We start from the raw sequence: 16,436 nt of genomic DNA on the forward strand, positions 1-16,436 counted from the left end.
TTTTTTACAGTATATTTTGTTATGGGCAGTTTGTGTGTGTGTGTGTGTGTGTGTGTGTGTGTGTGTGTGTGTGTGTGTGTGTGTGTGTGTGTGTGTGTGTGTGTGTGTGTGCGTTTATTTATGTGAAGCACTTTGTGCTACAACCTTTTCTGTATAAAGTTTGATTTGATTTGATATCTGCTTCAATTGTAGGACAACTTGTCCACAGATTTCAAAATATTTTTGAGAAAATAAATCCTGTACAATGTACCTTTACATATTTTTATTTCTGATTGATATTGTATAGATTTTTATATGTCTCGTATATGTCCATATATATTTAGTATAGCATCATGTAACCTTGTTTCTCTTTGTTGACTGTTCTCTTAATGGTGAACAAATTGAACGATTTCATGTAAATACATTTTTAGGAATTACTTTTGATGAAAACCTCAGTTGTAAGCTGCATATACATATTCTGAAGTCAAAATTAGCAAAAAATGTGATGCTGTGTCACCTTAATTCATGTCATCAAATATATCAAAATGTTCCATTACACTGTGTTATAAGTACAATGATCTTTCATTTAACCCTTGTATAATACTCACCAGGCTTATTCATCTTTGTCAAGTAAAGGCAAGGTTTACCAATGTAATATTTTGGCAACAAGCAATTCAAGAAGAGATATTAATATGTCAATATGGTTCTTCTGAGTAAATAAAGGTTAAGAAATGTATGGAGAAGTGATAACTATTTAAAAACTCGAACAAGCACTCGCTATTGAATCTACTGAGGAAACAGGTTTCGAACAGACTGGCGTGTTTTGAACAGACTGGCATTATGACCAGAACATCAAAGGAGGGCTTCTTTGATTAGATGAAAGGAGACACGACATAAGCATAACGACATAAGTTGAAGGGACTTCGGCTATTTGTCGGGCGAACGCGCTGATTGGTCGAGCGCCATGACGTCATAACGTTCCGACTTCATCGGGTCCTTTGCAACAATGGTGCTTCAGGTTGGTGATACTTTTTTTGCGAAACGTTTGTAAAATACATACAAACCAATAAATAAATAAATACATGTAGACGAACACATAACCTTCTTGGTCTTTCTTCCATTATTAAAACAGGATGACATGTGATGTCTACATGTCCACTTCATGTCAAGCTTTTAAGTTTGCATTCTGTGTAAAAAAAAAAAAAAGAAAAGAAGAAGAAGACGGGACCAGCTCTGGTTCGTTATAAACGTACAAAGAATTTTATAGATTTGGGAAACTTACCATAGACATTTCAAAGAAGAGACGCCGCATCGACGACTATCAGCTTTTGGCGCTAGCGAGCGGTGGGCCGCCATCTTGATCCAGTCATCAGCTCGAGCGATGACGTTTTTAATCAAATCAATTCAACTTTATTTACACAGCACATAATACAACACAGTTATTTCTAGGTGCTTTTATAAACTTATTGTTTAGTAAACAATATATGATCGTAACACACACACACACACACACACACACACACACACACACACACACACACACACACACACACACACACACACACACACACACACACAAACACACACACACACTATGATGTAGACAGAGAAGCAGATTGTGCACTACACAGACATTTTAAGAAATTGAAAAATAATCTGAATGCATTATAAACCCATAAACGTATAAGGTACAACAAAATCTAGATAAAAATTTTTTTTTTATTCATTTCAGGCATATGACACTTAAAATCTGTACACACACACACACACACACACACACACACACACACACACACACACACACACACACATATATACACATACACGTCTGAAAAATAATTATTAGAAAATAGATCATCTCTATTTAAGTATACTCACACACTTATGAACATAGACACACATGTACATACCTCATATATTTAATCAACGTGCCTGAAAAAGGGTTGGAAAAGGTCAAACTTATCAAATCCTACCCCTAATTATCTCAAAACGCATTCATTAAACAAGCCAACTTACACCCCACTGAGCCAAATTCAGGGCCACAATCTCTGAAATAGGTAAACACACATCAACAAACCAATAATTGACACCAACCACACATGACCATCAGAATTTAAAAAAATAAATAAATAAAGGTCCAGATGACCAGAGATCAAGTTGCTCCTCTTGTCGCCCTTGTGTCTCCTGCATTTCCTCGCGTTCCCTGGACTTCAATAAACCTGGTTTTCATGGAACTCTATGAGTCTGCGCTTAGTTCCATCTGCACACCATCTCATATCACTTACACTACCGGTACTTTTACTACTACTACTACTAATAATAATAAATTGGGACGTTTAAATTTTTTATTTATTTATTTATCTGTGTGCTGTTCCTGTCCTGCTAAAGCTGCTGGAACTCGAATTTCCCTGAGGGAGTCATCGTTTGTTTATTGTGTTAAATGAAAATAATAATTATAATAGATCTCTTACCTTACTTATTCTACTTTTCTTCATCATTTGTTTTCAGGCATTTCTTTCATTTCTTCTAAAGCTTCAATGCAATTCTTTCAATAATATATTTCTTATGTCTTTATATTTTTTTTTCTGTATTTCTTTAATTTCTTTGTAAAGCACTCTGAATTGCCCTGTGTTTGTATGGTGCTCTAAAAATAACTTTGCCTTGCCTTGCTTTGCCTTGCCAATGTATTTTTTTTTTATGTATTTATTTTATTATCAAAATAGTATTAGTTGACTGTGTGTGTGTGTGTATAAAAACTGCTTCTATTGGGATTTGTGTGTGTGTGTGTGTGTGTGTGTGTGTGTGTGTGTGTGTGTGTGTGTGTGTGTGTGTGTGTGTGTGTGTGTGTGTGTGTGTGTGTGTGTGCGCGTGTTTCATAAATCCCGAGTTTATTATGCATTCATGGATGCTCGAGTGTGTAGGAAGTCCTCGGCAGTGGTGTGATGGGAGTTAAACTCCATCTGCTGACCAATGAGAGAGAGTCTGTAGTCATCCAGCAGCATCAGTGTGTGTGAGAGTGTGTGAGAGAGAGAGTGTGTGTGTGTGTGTGGCAGTGTGCTAAACGGGAGAATCTGGACACCGTCTCTGAATCGAGCGGAGCCTCTTGTTGTTTGCAAGGCCGTGTTTTATTTGCCCCCCTCGCCTCGATGTGCCCGGTCCCAGATGGAAGCAGAGGTGTTGAACCCCCCGGCGCTGATGGCGGACGTCAACGGGAACAATAAGGTCGGCGCCGCGGAGCTGGAGGTGCTGAAGCTGCAGGAGCTCGTCCGCCAGCTGGAGCGGGAGAACGAACGACTGCGCACGCGGGCGAACGCCGTGAACAATCGCTCCCAGCTCCAGACCTCCCTGTCCAGCCTGCTCGGACCCCCGGCGGAGCGTCTCTCCCCGGAATGCGACGCTCCGAGTCCGACGCGGCTCGATCCGCGCGTCCCGGACGAGCCCATCGCCTATTTCCAGCCGAGCTCCGGGTCCCCCGATGCCGAGACGGAGGACAGCGGCGCCGGCGGAGGAGCGACGACTGTCCTGGACGAGGTGGATGTTTTGGATCTGGACACTTTGCTGCCCTTCCGAGATCCCGAGACCTGGTATCTGATCCATACGTGTCTGATCTGCTGCGCATGTGTCTTTATTGTTTGTTCGTTTGTGGGTTTTTTTTTTGTTTATCTTGGTATTTTTTTAATGAATGTACAGCATCCCCCCTGTCTGTCTGTCCCAATAGACGCTCCATAGGCCACACAGCACTGTCAGTTGTGTGACTGTAACGCAACCCTTATGCGTCCTTATCGATTCCGTTATCGATTCTTTTTCTGGTAAGAGGAAACTTGCAGACACTGGCAAGCAGAGTGTGTGTTTTTTTTTTTTTTTTTTTAAACTGGAGCAAAATGAAAGAATAACACTTTCAACACAAGCTTTGGGCTTCCCAGCATGCATCATTGCATGCAGCACAGGTACCCATGCACTCAGGATGGAATTAGAAACAATGCCCCCCCCCCTCAGCCTGTGATCAAACAGCCGGGCTTTGTGTGGAGTGTACTGCCCCAGGCTCATCCACTATGAAGCTGCTGACTTGAGGAAGCTCACACGTTTGACGCGCTGACTGCTGAACCGTCTCCACATTTATGCGTCGGATGTGATGTGATGAGGTGGAAAATGTAGCACAGTTTGAACGGATGGGATCCAAGTGTGTCTGTCCACACTCCATTTAACATCACCAGCTGACCCCGGAGTCAGTGGAACTCTGTGGCCTACTTTCACAATCACAAGTCTCTTCAGTTCCTTGTGATCTTTTACAAATAATTGGAAAACATTTTTTTTTACTCCTACACAGGAATCCTGTTAAAGATCCTGCTATTATAAGTGGGAATCTGAGTCACACTGTTAAATGTTTCTTTTTTGTGGGGGTTTTCATTAATTTCGGATTGCCTAAAAAAATTTAAACCCAGTTTCAAGTGGTGATAGATTCTTTAGCAATTGTTATCCTATCGATTTTTTATTTATTTTTATTAATCCCATCACCTTTTCTTTTCAAATGTCATAAAATAAAGAAAATTGATGCTTATAGTTTACCATGGTCACACCAGTTAAAGCTATTTTAATCCAACTCATGAAACAAGTTTTAGATTACAATAGGTTATACAGTATATAAAAGTTGAAACACTTTAATGTACGCTATTTCATTTATATGTAAATAATGGTCACAGTTTGTTTTTGTTTTTTTTAATTAATGGCAACATCAATCGCACCATCCCATTCACCATTCATCTTTGCTGCTTTATCAGAGTCACAGGGGAGGGAAGCAGGGTAACACCCTGGACAATTTGCCCGTCCGTCACAGGGCAAACAGAGAGAGACAGACAACCACACGCTGACATTCACACCTCCGGGCAACTGTAGAGTCATCACAACTTAAGGGTTAACCTCAAACACATGTTTTTGTAGTGCTGAGGTAAATCGTGGGAGGAAACCGGAGTAACCAGAGGAAGCCTACGCACGGGGCAGGCCGTGGAAATTGCACACAGAAGGAAACTCAACTGGATTCAAACGGGGGGATTTTTATCGCTGTCAAGTGTGAGGACGAGGCAGTAACCGCCGTGTGGCCTTCAGGAGGCAGAGACATTTGATTAAAGCACATTTATATTACAGCAGGTGTCCAGTTTGTCGAAATGAACAATGAATTAATTAGCTGTGTCAGTTTGATCATTTTTATTTTCCTCATGAGTGTGTCCGTTAATTCTTTTAACATTTGTTGCCATGGCAAGTCTGTGCGACTTGAACTGTGGACTGGATTTTCATACCAGATGCTCCTCCTGCTGTCTTGAACCACGTGTACCCTCAGTCTGCAGGTTAAAGAATCTCTGCAGTTTGAACATTGGTCTCTTAATCCTTTTTGCATATTCGCTGAAAACCAAATTGAAATGATGGACGAAGGACTTAACCTGTGAAGTGATTAGCTGTTTCAGGTGTCGCGGGAAGAAGCTGTCGCCGCCTGATACTTTATTTCACACAGTTGGTTTTCTTTGCGCACGTGGTCCTCGTTAAAATTGGCACTGTGGCAGTTTACTCTTTGAGGAACCCTTCGGAAATGGGTGTTTGGACTTTATAAAGCTCGCCCAGCCACGGGTTATAAGTTAGCCTGGCCTCAGACAAAATATATCATTGCTATAATCCTCGCCTCTTGAGACCTGTAGCTGCTATTTTTCTTTTGTGGGTAGAGATCGTTCTCCGAATAGATATAGCCACCTTGAGCTTATTCGTCGTCACTCGTTGTCGTTAAAATAACAATATGGGCTTCCTATAAAGGTGTCCGCGGCCTAACTGTGGGTGTTGCTCTCGTGTTCCAGGCTGTACGTGAATCCCAGAGCCAAGCCGCGGGGCCAGAGCGCCCTCAGCACTCTGCAGTGGCGCCGCCAGGTCCTGGACAACCCGGGGCCCGAGCTGAAGCTGGCCAAGTTGAAGTTCCTCCACAGACTGGACCAAGGTACTGTGTGTATTTGACGAGCAGATTAACAGACTTACATCTGCTGCCACATCTGGCTGCCGGCCCGCCGCTCACATGTGATCGTAAAGCCGCAAAACAGTTTGACACAAAATGTCTCCACGTGCAACAGGATTTCAGCTGCGGCGTCCGAAGCGTGGGAGCTTTTCATCTCATAGCAGGCAGCTTTGGATTCACTCGTTTGCGGTTGTTTGATTCAGCTTTCTTGCAAAGTGATTGTTTCTGTGGCTCCTCTATTAGATGGGCACAGATTTAGATGTGGTTTTTAGTTTGAGTACATTTATTCCCTTGACGTTTGCAGATAAAAGAAAAAAATTCTATTAATTTGATTATGTCGTGTGACACTGGATTGTTGTATTTGTTTATGAAGATTGAAAATGTTCCAAAAGTGTCAGTTTAAAGTATTGTAAACTGTCAAATTTATATTTCTAAAGGATTTGGGGACCAGTTTGACATTTTATGAGCGGCAATAATTAGTTTTCTGGTAAAAACAGAGATTAAAAAACAAAAAAAAGATTGCATATATTCCACCAACAGCTATAAAAATCACGACTGATCACGTGCGTTAATCTGTATGGAAACATGCACGTCTGAAATGTACTTTATATTAAGCTCAACTAATGATTTTCTGACTGCAGCTAATATGAGTGTTATAAATCCGCTTATCCAACTCGTGGGAGCAAAACGACTCGCCATGTTTATCAAATGTCGGCGTGGGTTTAATATAAAGAACAGCTTTCAGTGTGTCGCCATAGTTATATCACAAGTTGAATATACTGCAGTATCAGCCTGACGCATCCAAAACAGGCCATTTTACCTGCCTGCACACTGGACTTTAACGTCTGCCAGTGACAGAACGAATGCAGGTGTGCTTGTCGTCTACCTGGACTGCGCTGTAGGAGATCCGTCAGCCTCTCCAGAGAAAGTTTGAAATCCTCGGTGTGACTTCTGCTCACATTAAAAGTTCCTGTTCATCAGTAAATGTACGAGCTTCCGGGCCGGAAAATAGTTTGCATGTCAAGTATGTATTCTGCTTGCTGGATTTTTTTCTGGATTTCTGCCAATTTTAAAAATCTGGGGCTTTTTCCACTTTTCCCACTCATGTGCATGCATGAGGGGTATGGTTGCCATGGAAACCATGCTTATGTTAACTAGGTTTTAGGAGAAGCTTGTACTGTGTATAAGTGTCCACTCCAGTCGGCACGGCTCAGATGCTGCATAAGCGTGTGCTTTCATGGTAAAGTACAGGAGAATTTACTATAACCCTCCAATTTCATGTTGTGCGTTCTAACTACGTTCTGACTACGCTGTTGATTCAGCAATGCTTGTGGCATATTACTGGCGTGTGTATGTTTACATCTCAAGGTCCTCATCTTACTCTAAAGCTGTATTGCGTATAGCCCGGCCCACCTCCTCAAGGTCATGAATACGTCCTTGTGCCTTGAGATCCAGCAGTCCATGTTGGTCTGACTTGCTCTGAATTCTCATTGTATCCTTTAGCGGTTGAGCCTAATTGTGTCAGGAATGCCAAATGCTCCACTTTGTCAGGTGAGTGCCTCTCTGACTACCAATTAGCGAGGGGGCACGCTCTGTGTTTACACACCGAACACATATTAGGAAACCATGTTAAAGTGCCCTCATTACGGCCGTGGCTGTTTGGCAGAAATAAACTAATTAATAAGAGTGCCCTCCTCTAATATGGGTTTTAAACGTCTGTGAGGGGCAGTTAGTTGCTGTAATTGTCATTTATGAAGGCTTTTTTGTTTTGTTTTGTTTTTTTCAAATTGAGCAAAACCATTAGTCAACATTAACGTTGTTGTTTACAGCAGAAAAATCCTAATGTGAAATGCTATGATTATAAATAACCTCCAAACGCCGAAGTAGACCACAGCAGACCCAGTTCTGATTTTGGGAATGCGCTGTAGCCTACATGTTCAATCCCTGCTTATCCCAAGATCCCTCCAAACATCAAAAAAAATCTGTGCTTTAGCCCAATAAGCCGCTGTGTCAGGCTAAACCTTGTCTTACTGTATCAGCTGTGACCAGTCAATACGGATCTGTAAGAAGAAGCCGATTAACACGATATGTGTAAATGTACAACAAATGTCCTGCATGTATGTATGTGTGTGTGTTAAATGGTCACGCTAACATGCATTTGGATGCTTTTGATCTTCAGCAAAATGGTGGCGAGGAGTCTCCCCCATCCGTCCATACAGCTGCACAGAGGGCCTGTCCACCCTCAGCAGCCCCGTCCTGCCTTACACTAAACCTGCTGCGCTGAGCGAGACCCCAGGTAAACAGCAACTGGTGCATTATAATCCCCGATAACTCTCAATCTGAAGCCAACCTCCGATAAGCCGCATACATCCTCAAACAGGCACTAATCTCTTTTGTGGTTCGGTATTCATAATGGGTTTGGCATTAGCGTGACAAAATTGACTCGAGTTGAACACTTTTTTTTTTTTTTTAGCTTAACGGCAGCTGGTGAAGCCGCCGATGCTGGTGCCAAATGACAACTACATGACGGTAGCAGTTACCAATTTAAGCTGCGCAAATCCGTGAAAAGACGGTTCACATTTGCCACTGGCACGATTTAAAGTCTGTTAAACTGTTGGCTCCATTTTTTTTTCATTTTTTCCCCCCGTTTCTTTTTCCCAAATTAAAAACCTAAAACATGTGTTACTTTCAAAATAGTTTCTAAACCCAGATTTTTTGAACAACCTACTAGTTGACATTCACAGTCAGATTAGAGCACTTTGTAGGGAAGAGATTAAAAGGTTGCACCATCTGACAGATGGAGATAAGTCAATCTTTTAACTCCACCAAAGAAAAGCTTCTTTTGCCCGTTCCTCCATATTTCACGTCATTAACACAGAGCGGAAGCTGGGTTTCGGTGGGTATGTCTGACTGGTCACTTGGGAATCGAGCCTCACTCGTTTGTTGTGTTTGTCTCCGTCGAAGCCCCTTTGCCGTCGCCTGGCCCGTCTTTCCTCCAGTCGCCCGCCCCTCTCAGAGCCGGCGGCAGCCTCGCGGACAGAGCGCCCACCTTCCTGTCCAACTCCACGCCCCACAGTAAGTACCCTTTGGCCTGGCATCTTCTCTGCTCCCGTCATTCATTTCAGGTGCGAGTAAACATCAGTCTCAAAGACTGTTTTTCCTAAGCCTGCACATTTTGGGGGGGAAATCGACGTCGATGTGCCTCAAACTCAAAAAGAGGGAAAATGAGTTGAAGCGCCTCTTCAATGAGCGTCAAGATTCAAATTGCTGTTTAAAGGTTCATGACCACAACCGTCTTTTTGGCTGCTGCCACAGCAAATCTTCATCGGCTGTTCGACTTGGAGCAAATTTGACATTCTTGAAGCAAACGTCACAGGGATTTGAGCTCAGCGGGATTCAATCCCCGATTTAAACCTCCCGTGACATGTTGGCTGTTTTAGGCCATCAGTTCTGGCAGTTGGAGCGGGTTTTCTTCCAGTCCAGAGTTTCCAGGTTAACCCCCCCAAACTCAACCTGCCCATGTGTCAAAGTGTCGCTGAGCAAATGTCTGAATTCTGAGTTTTCCCTGTGGCGTCTTACGTGACGGATCTTATAATGCGCATTGAGTCGGCTCAAGTACAAAAATGCGCTACATACAGTAAGTGCATTCGTATATTTGTATAGATGTTTGTTTGTTTTTCAGATGAAACTAAAATAAAGAAAATCCGTGGCGTTCAATCAATCCCATTGCTTTTCAAGCAGGTTTATGAAAGAGTTTTGGAAATTTTCCATCCTATCAAACTTTCTTCATCACTGAGTCATATATACACACAAACATCACACATTTTCTGTGTGTGAAGAGCTGATGTCACTCTTAGATTGAATCCCTTTCACCCTTTGTTTTCCTTTTCATTTTGCTTCAAAAAAAATAAAACACATTCATCTTTCAGATGTGGGCCGGCGGCAGGCGACAGTCACCCCTCAGTCTTCCGTGGACAGCGAGGTGGGCGTGTCCGAGCTGGAGTACGACTCCATCTCTATGGGCTACAAACTGGAGGACATGACAGATGTGGTGGTCATGGCACGACTTCAGGAGGAGAGTGAGTCCACCGTTTACACGGAATGTCTTGAGATTTCGATATAAATGGCCACCGCTGATATCGGACCCTCAGTACCACAGTCACTGAGTGCAGCTACGGGAAGGATAGACATAAAACTAAATATATAATAAACATAAATGAGCTCTTACAAGTGTTCAAACATTTTATTTTAATTATTTCCACCATTCACATCGGAAAATTATTACATTGACTAACCAAGATTATAACTAAAGACAAAAACAGTTTTTAAATGTCTGACACAATAGTGGGGGGCCTGTTTTTGTGTTTTATGCATCCTTTTATTCATCCGCAGAGCCTGAGGCTTCTGGGGTGTCCTCGTCCATTTCCCTGGTGGAGGTCACCAGGGTAGTCACAGGACTCATTTATACATTTGTATATCATTTAAACGGTGCATTCAAAACAACTAGTCTTACATCGCTAAGTGACTTGAGCTTGTGATTTTAAAATTCAGATTTTTAGATCATTTAAAATAAAGTGTTTGCATACTGCCTTTGTTGTTAACACATTAAAAACAATTGTACTGATACTGGTGCTGAGGATGCATTCATTTTATAGCCGATGCTTTTATTTGACATTGATTTTCATGCTATAAAATAAAGATGCATCACTCTCAGGGGAGGCTGAAATTAATTACTGTGTTGAAATAGATATAACTGGCAAAAAAATAAGATTAATGTTGAACAGTTGAACTTCGAGACGAGCATATCTTGCGTCTTGTTAAATTATGCAGAACATTTCATAAAAATGTCCCGAAGTATCAGCGGAGTCTGGCGATCCAGTGACTGAATAATGGATGAGCGGCTCCTCCAGGAGGAAATTCATGATATGGTTGCTGTATTAGGGTCACGTTTGTTTTTGGTTTTTTTTAATTTCCCTCGGATTAAAAAGCAGCGATCTCCCACCTTGCAGGTCTACGAGAGGACTGCGCCTCTACCTCAGCCACACCCAGCCGCCGCAGCTCCAGCTTCTCCCTGCACTCTCTCAGACGCAGCGAGATGGACCTGGAGGAGGAGGACGAGGAGGAGGACGACGACGAGGGCTACGACCAGCTGCCTCCCCCCCAGCCTCGACTGTTCCGTGGGAAGTCTATGCAGCGGGCCAGCCTGCCTCACTCACACACCTTCTCCAGCATCAGAGACTGCAGACGCAGCTCAACCACCTCTCAGTTTTCTCTCAGTGGACTCCCCCAGTACTCTGCGCCCTCCAGCCTGATCACAGAAGCACACGCAGCATACAGGAATGGCTCGGGTGAGTGGGCAATGGAGATCATGGCGCTTTTGCACTGTACAATTACCAAGAACTTAATTTTACCCGGCAGAAACTGCCTGTACATTATGAATGGTGGAATAATTAAAAAGAGCATCATGTCGCATTATAAGATTTCAATTTTAAAACATAATGTGCTTTGAAGATTCTTTTAAAGCTTTTAAAATACAAGCAGCACTCTGAAAGACAAAACAACTCCTAAAAATGAACATTTCGCTTTGCAAAATGAAATGGGAGTCAATGTGAAATGAACAGCTGTGTGACAAGCAGTGGTTTCAGGTGAGGGATAAATATATAGCGATGCCTGCTGTTGGATCCCAACCAATATCAGGCGGAAGTAAATAAACAGTGTCGCTGCTATGTGTGTAAATGTGTCCTGCAGACAGCCGCATACGATCAGCCCAGTTGTTTTCTATCAAAACACAATAACAGTGTGCCATTAATGCACTTTTCCTCATTGTAAGCTTTTGAGTAAAGCGCCAACAAAGCACACAGATTGATGCAGGTACTTCTGCAATTTAACAAGCGCTGGCAGTAAACAATATATCTGCGGCATGACGACGACTGCATCGCTCTCCACCCAGTGGAAGAAATATATGATCTTGTTGTTTTATGCCTGCCGTTGCTTTGTGATGGTTCCTCGACTATAACTCTTCTGAAACAGTGATGGACTGAAAGAGTTTATTTCAGACCAACTTCCACTCGCATGAATAACTGCTGTGGTCTAAGACAGATTTAGGTGCCATCATGATGAAGGATGTGAGTCGTGTCCTTCTTGTCCTTCTTCTTGTCAGGACGTTTGTGCATTAAACATGATTGCCTTCTTGTTAACGGTTAAATATGTGGGTGGACACGGCAAACATGGCTCTGTCCATGTTTGTTGAGACAGTTTTTAGACCAAGTTTTTTTTTTTACAGTTCTCAAAATAACAAATATTACATGAAATGACATAATTGAGAGACTTCTAATGCTGCACATTGGCTTGACGGCTGAAAACCCCTGACCTGGTTTGTTCATATTGTTTGCATAGACAAGCTGCGAAGAAGCATGCCCAACCTGATCCGAGCTCCCAGCATGCCTAGCGTCCCCAGTATGCCTTGCCTGGCTTCCCCTGTCAACCCGCCCTCCTACGGCCCCTCCTCCCTGCCGGTGATGCCCTCCCTGCGGAGCAGCCAGAGCTTTGACTCGTCCAATGGGCTGGCACGCCTCCAGTCCTCCAGTAAGAAACTTGTGTTTGTGAATAAATCAGTTTCGCGGAGCTCATTTAGTCACTCGTAAATAACTGATTGAATGTGCATCGGCTGGTTCCGGGTACAGTAATTGTACAACCATCAACCCAACCTCACCTCGATCTTTCCCCCGCAGTTCCTTTCCCAGGTCAACTCAGCCAGCGAGTCCAGAGCGTGGGAAACTTCGCCACGGCGACACGACGCCCGCTAAAGGCCACGGCCTACGTGAACCCGACAGTGCAGCAGAATCCCACCGCCAGCCCTCTGACCGCCTCCGTCAGCCTGCACTCCGTCCCCGGCAGCGCCGCCGGGTCTCAGCCCCTGCAACCCGGCGGCAGTCTGCTGCCGCAGTCCCTGAAGGCCAGCACGGTCCAGTCGGCCATCGCACGCGGTTCCCTCTCTCGCCCAGCCTCCTTTGTCGGAACAAACGGAATTCCGCGACCGAGTGGTATCACCCAACCCACACGCAGGTAAGCTCACAGACTCGCCTTAGCAAATATCAAACGTGATGAACATCCCGTTAAACGTTATATTCTACGCGTCAATTACAGGCCAACAGGCAGCTCACACTGCTGCGTTTATATTACGTGCACAACCACTCAATTTAAGTCAAGACTGGTGACACTGAACAGGTCCAGCAGGCTGGATCTTCACCCGACTACTGCTGAAACACACCTCGACACACTATGAAGCGACCAGGCAATACTCTGATGGTTAACTGTTAACTGTGAAACGGATCTTCTTGAAAGGTGTTTTTATTTTGGGTTTGTCATTGTGTATTGTTCATACAACTCTCTCTTCAACTGGAGACTGAGAAAGAAACAAAAAGCCCAGGCTTTTGTACATTTAATGATTTCTTATGACTCGTTTTGAATCTTGTTGTTTTTTTTTGTCAGTTTGGTGTCAGAAACTAAGTTGAACCAACCAGGTTTTTTTGTTTTGTTTTTTCCTGTGCCTGGTAAAATAATGAAACAACGAAAGAAAGTGTAATTCCTGGTAGTTTATATTACGTGCACAACCACTCAATTTAAGTCAATGTCGGCAAAAACTCAGAATTAAGCATCAAGATCTACGGTATCAACGTATCCTGGAGTGTTTCTTGCTCTCACACACTCGACGGTAATGAGCAGGTTGTTATAAGACTTTTAGCAGAGGTTTAACAGAGCCAGGCTTGTTGACGGAGGAAGGCAGGGAACATGTTGGGAAAGTGGCTCTCCAGGTCCAGGAATTAAAACCACTGCTTCAATAAGATGTTGTCTGAGCCGAGATAACTGGCATACACTCACATTCTTTACTACTGTTGAAATACTGCCACAACTTGAAGAAGGACTTTGACCCAAAGGTACGGCTCAAAAGGAAAAGTACCAAGATTTTTCTTTTCATTCACAATGTACAAAAAAAAAAAAAGAGAATTGAAAAGCTCCCTCTTGAGGAATAACGGCTTCAAAGACTGAACAAAGGCGGAACAAAAGGTTAGAATGATTGAAGACTGGGGGAAAGCGGCTACTATAAAAAAAAAACCTGACAGGGTGCACGAGCGGGTAAGGACTTCTCTGATACATGTGGTTAAACGCAGACTATTTAGGTACACGTGGTAAAAGAGAAGTAGTGGAAACAGTCAGTGTGAAGTGTGAAACAAGCAGTCAGGTTAGCACTAATCACCGTCGGGGAAAAGAGAAATTGACCTGGAACAGGAGGAGAGCAAGACTACAGAAATACACAGGAAGCTACGAGAAGACAGAAACTAAACAATGACGGTATGGTTTGCCTTGTGGGCGTATTAACTGAAATGAGGAAGCTCACCAAGCTCTTCCAAGTCATATAAGCTGGTGCGGTGAGCGACCCTGGCATCTCGTCTGGCCTCATAAGCAGTGGACTCAAATACTGGACGGTAAATAACACAGCTGCTAAAGCACAGTATTGGGCTAATGCTGCACTAGGAATAAATACTTTCTTAAAATAAGACATCCGGTGATAGTTTCACATCCAGATTGGATTTTTTTGGGGGGGCCATGATTTGTGTATGACTGGAATAGACATGGTGGTGTAGTGGTTCACATTCTCGCCTCGAAGGTTTGAAACCAAGTTAAATCACTGTATTGCTGGGTCTTTATTGAGAGTATTATTAATGGGGTTGTTTCCTTCCCTCTGCAGTTTGTTGACTCCTCCAAAGAGCCTGGCTGCTATGAGCGCCCTGCGTGACAGCAGCTGGAAAGACGGCTGCTTCTGACCCAAATAAGACTGAAGGTTTTAGAAGTGCGCGGGGGTCACCCTTCATGGTGAACCAACTTCTTCAACTTGACGCTGTCTGTGTTGACAGTCAATGATCGTGGATCCAAGTGGACTGTTGAAATGGAGAAAGAAAGAAAAAAAAGGCACTACTCTTCACTGAAGAACAAGGAAAAGACTGGTGACACTGAACAGGTCCAGCAGGCTGGATCTTCACCCGACTACTGCTGAAACACACCTCGACACACTATGAAGCAACCAGGCAATATTCTGATGGTTAACTGTTAACTGTGAAACGGATCTTCTTGAAAGGTGTTTTTATTTTGGGTTTGTCATTGTGTATTGTTCATACGACTCTCTCTTCAACTGGAGACTGAGAAAGAAACAAAAAGCCCAGGCTTTTGTACATTTAATGATTTCTTATGACTCATTTTGAATCTCTTTTTTTGTCAGTTTGGTGTCAGAAACTAAGTTGAACCTACCAGGTTTTTTGTTTTGTTTTTTCCTGTGCCTGGTAAAATAATGAAGCAAAGAAAGAAAGTGTAATTCCTGGTAGTTTTATTTGTCGGCTGGTCCTTTGCAGCACATTGAGTCTAAATTATTTTGAAGAGATTCAAAAAAATTATTTGCTATTGCATTCATTAATGTCAGTGTTCTCCAGCGAGTTTGGATTTATTATTTACATGAAGTTTTTCATGTTCTTTGATAAATAATTGCTGCATCGATATTGCACATCGAGTTCTGACGCTTTTTATGGAAGACAAGAAGTTAAGGAGATGACTTTTTAAAGTGAATAAAAGTATTTCAAAACAAACTTGAATTGTCTCTTTATATATATATATATCATCATTTGACTGTTGCTATGAAGAAGACATCTTACAGGAAATGACATTATCAATAATGATTTTTATTGTCTGTCTGCCGTCTATGTTAACTTTAAGCCAATTTGCTGGCCGGTCGTTCGTTAACTAAATTAACTTTATTTACATAGCTTATTTACACTCAAAGCACTTCACAACTGCCTTGCAGAGTGTTTTACCTCCATCATGAGCAATTTGGTTTCAGTGTCTTGCTCAAGCACAGTTAATGAATGGCGATTGGAAGATGACCCACTCTTATCAACTGAGACACACTCGCACCATGAAGTGGTTAAAACTTTGTTTAAAAGAGAATTGCGGTTGAAAATGTATTAATTTGGACATAATCTTAATAGTGAAATAATGAAAGCGGCTGTGGCAATCCAGGATTCTTATGTGGAGTTTGCATGTTTTCCCTGTGCAACATCCAAATGTATTTTGGGGAAAAATAATGCAAAGCAGTTACCATCCTTATATCAGCACTGCTATTCAATAACAGCTTACGATTTGTAAACTAATTAAAGCAGGAGGAGCTTCAGAATGCAAACAGGTTGATATAAATCAAATAGTTTTGATGAAATAAAAATACAAACTCAAAGAGAGACGAATCACACATGACAGTATTTAGCCTCAGCTTCCGAAGATGACTGGATAGTTCTGCCTTTTCGCAAATAAAACAACTTTGTGACTTCCAGAACGTTCCATTTGTTTACCGTACATCGTAGTGAGATGAAGAACTCAAGCTCACGCTTGTCACCGTCCCAAGAGTCACTGAAGTGACTAA

The 16,436-nt window shown here is 42.6% G+C and overlaps 1 protein-coding gene across 1 annotated transcript; it reads left to right on the top strand.

The window, feature by feature from the left end:
• Nucleotides 1–3,141: 3,141 nt before the first annotated feature.
• On the top strand, nt 3,142–14,843 carry slain1a (SLAIN motif family, member 1a; the record flags this gene model as incomplete). The annotated part of the gene is made up of 9 exons (XM_080497703.1): nt 3,142–3,563; nt 5,820–5,956; nt 8,151–8,267; nt 8,936–9,046; nt 9,901–10,050; nt 10,981–11,319; nt 12,368–12,556; nt 12,703–13,036; nt 14,721–14,843. 9 exons carry the CDS (start codon nt 3,142–3,144, stop codon nt 14,794–14,796), a joined length of 1,875 nt encoding a protein of 624 aa, XP_080353829.1. The 3' UTR covers nt 14,797–14,843.
• Between the last annotated feature and the right edge of the window lie 1,593 nt (nt 14,844–16,436).

The sequence above is a fragment of the Blennius ocellaris genome, assembly GCF_963422515.1.
Source record: "Blennius ocellaris genome assembly, chromosome: 6".
Lineage (NCBI taxonomy): Eukaryota > Metazoa > Chordata > Actinopteri > Blenniiformes > Blenniidae > Blennius > Blennius ocellaris.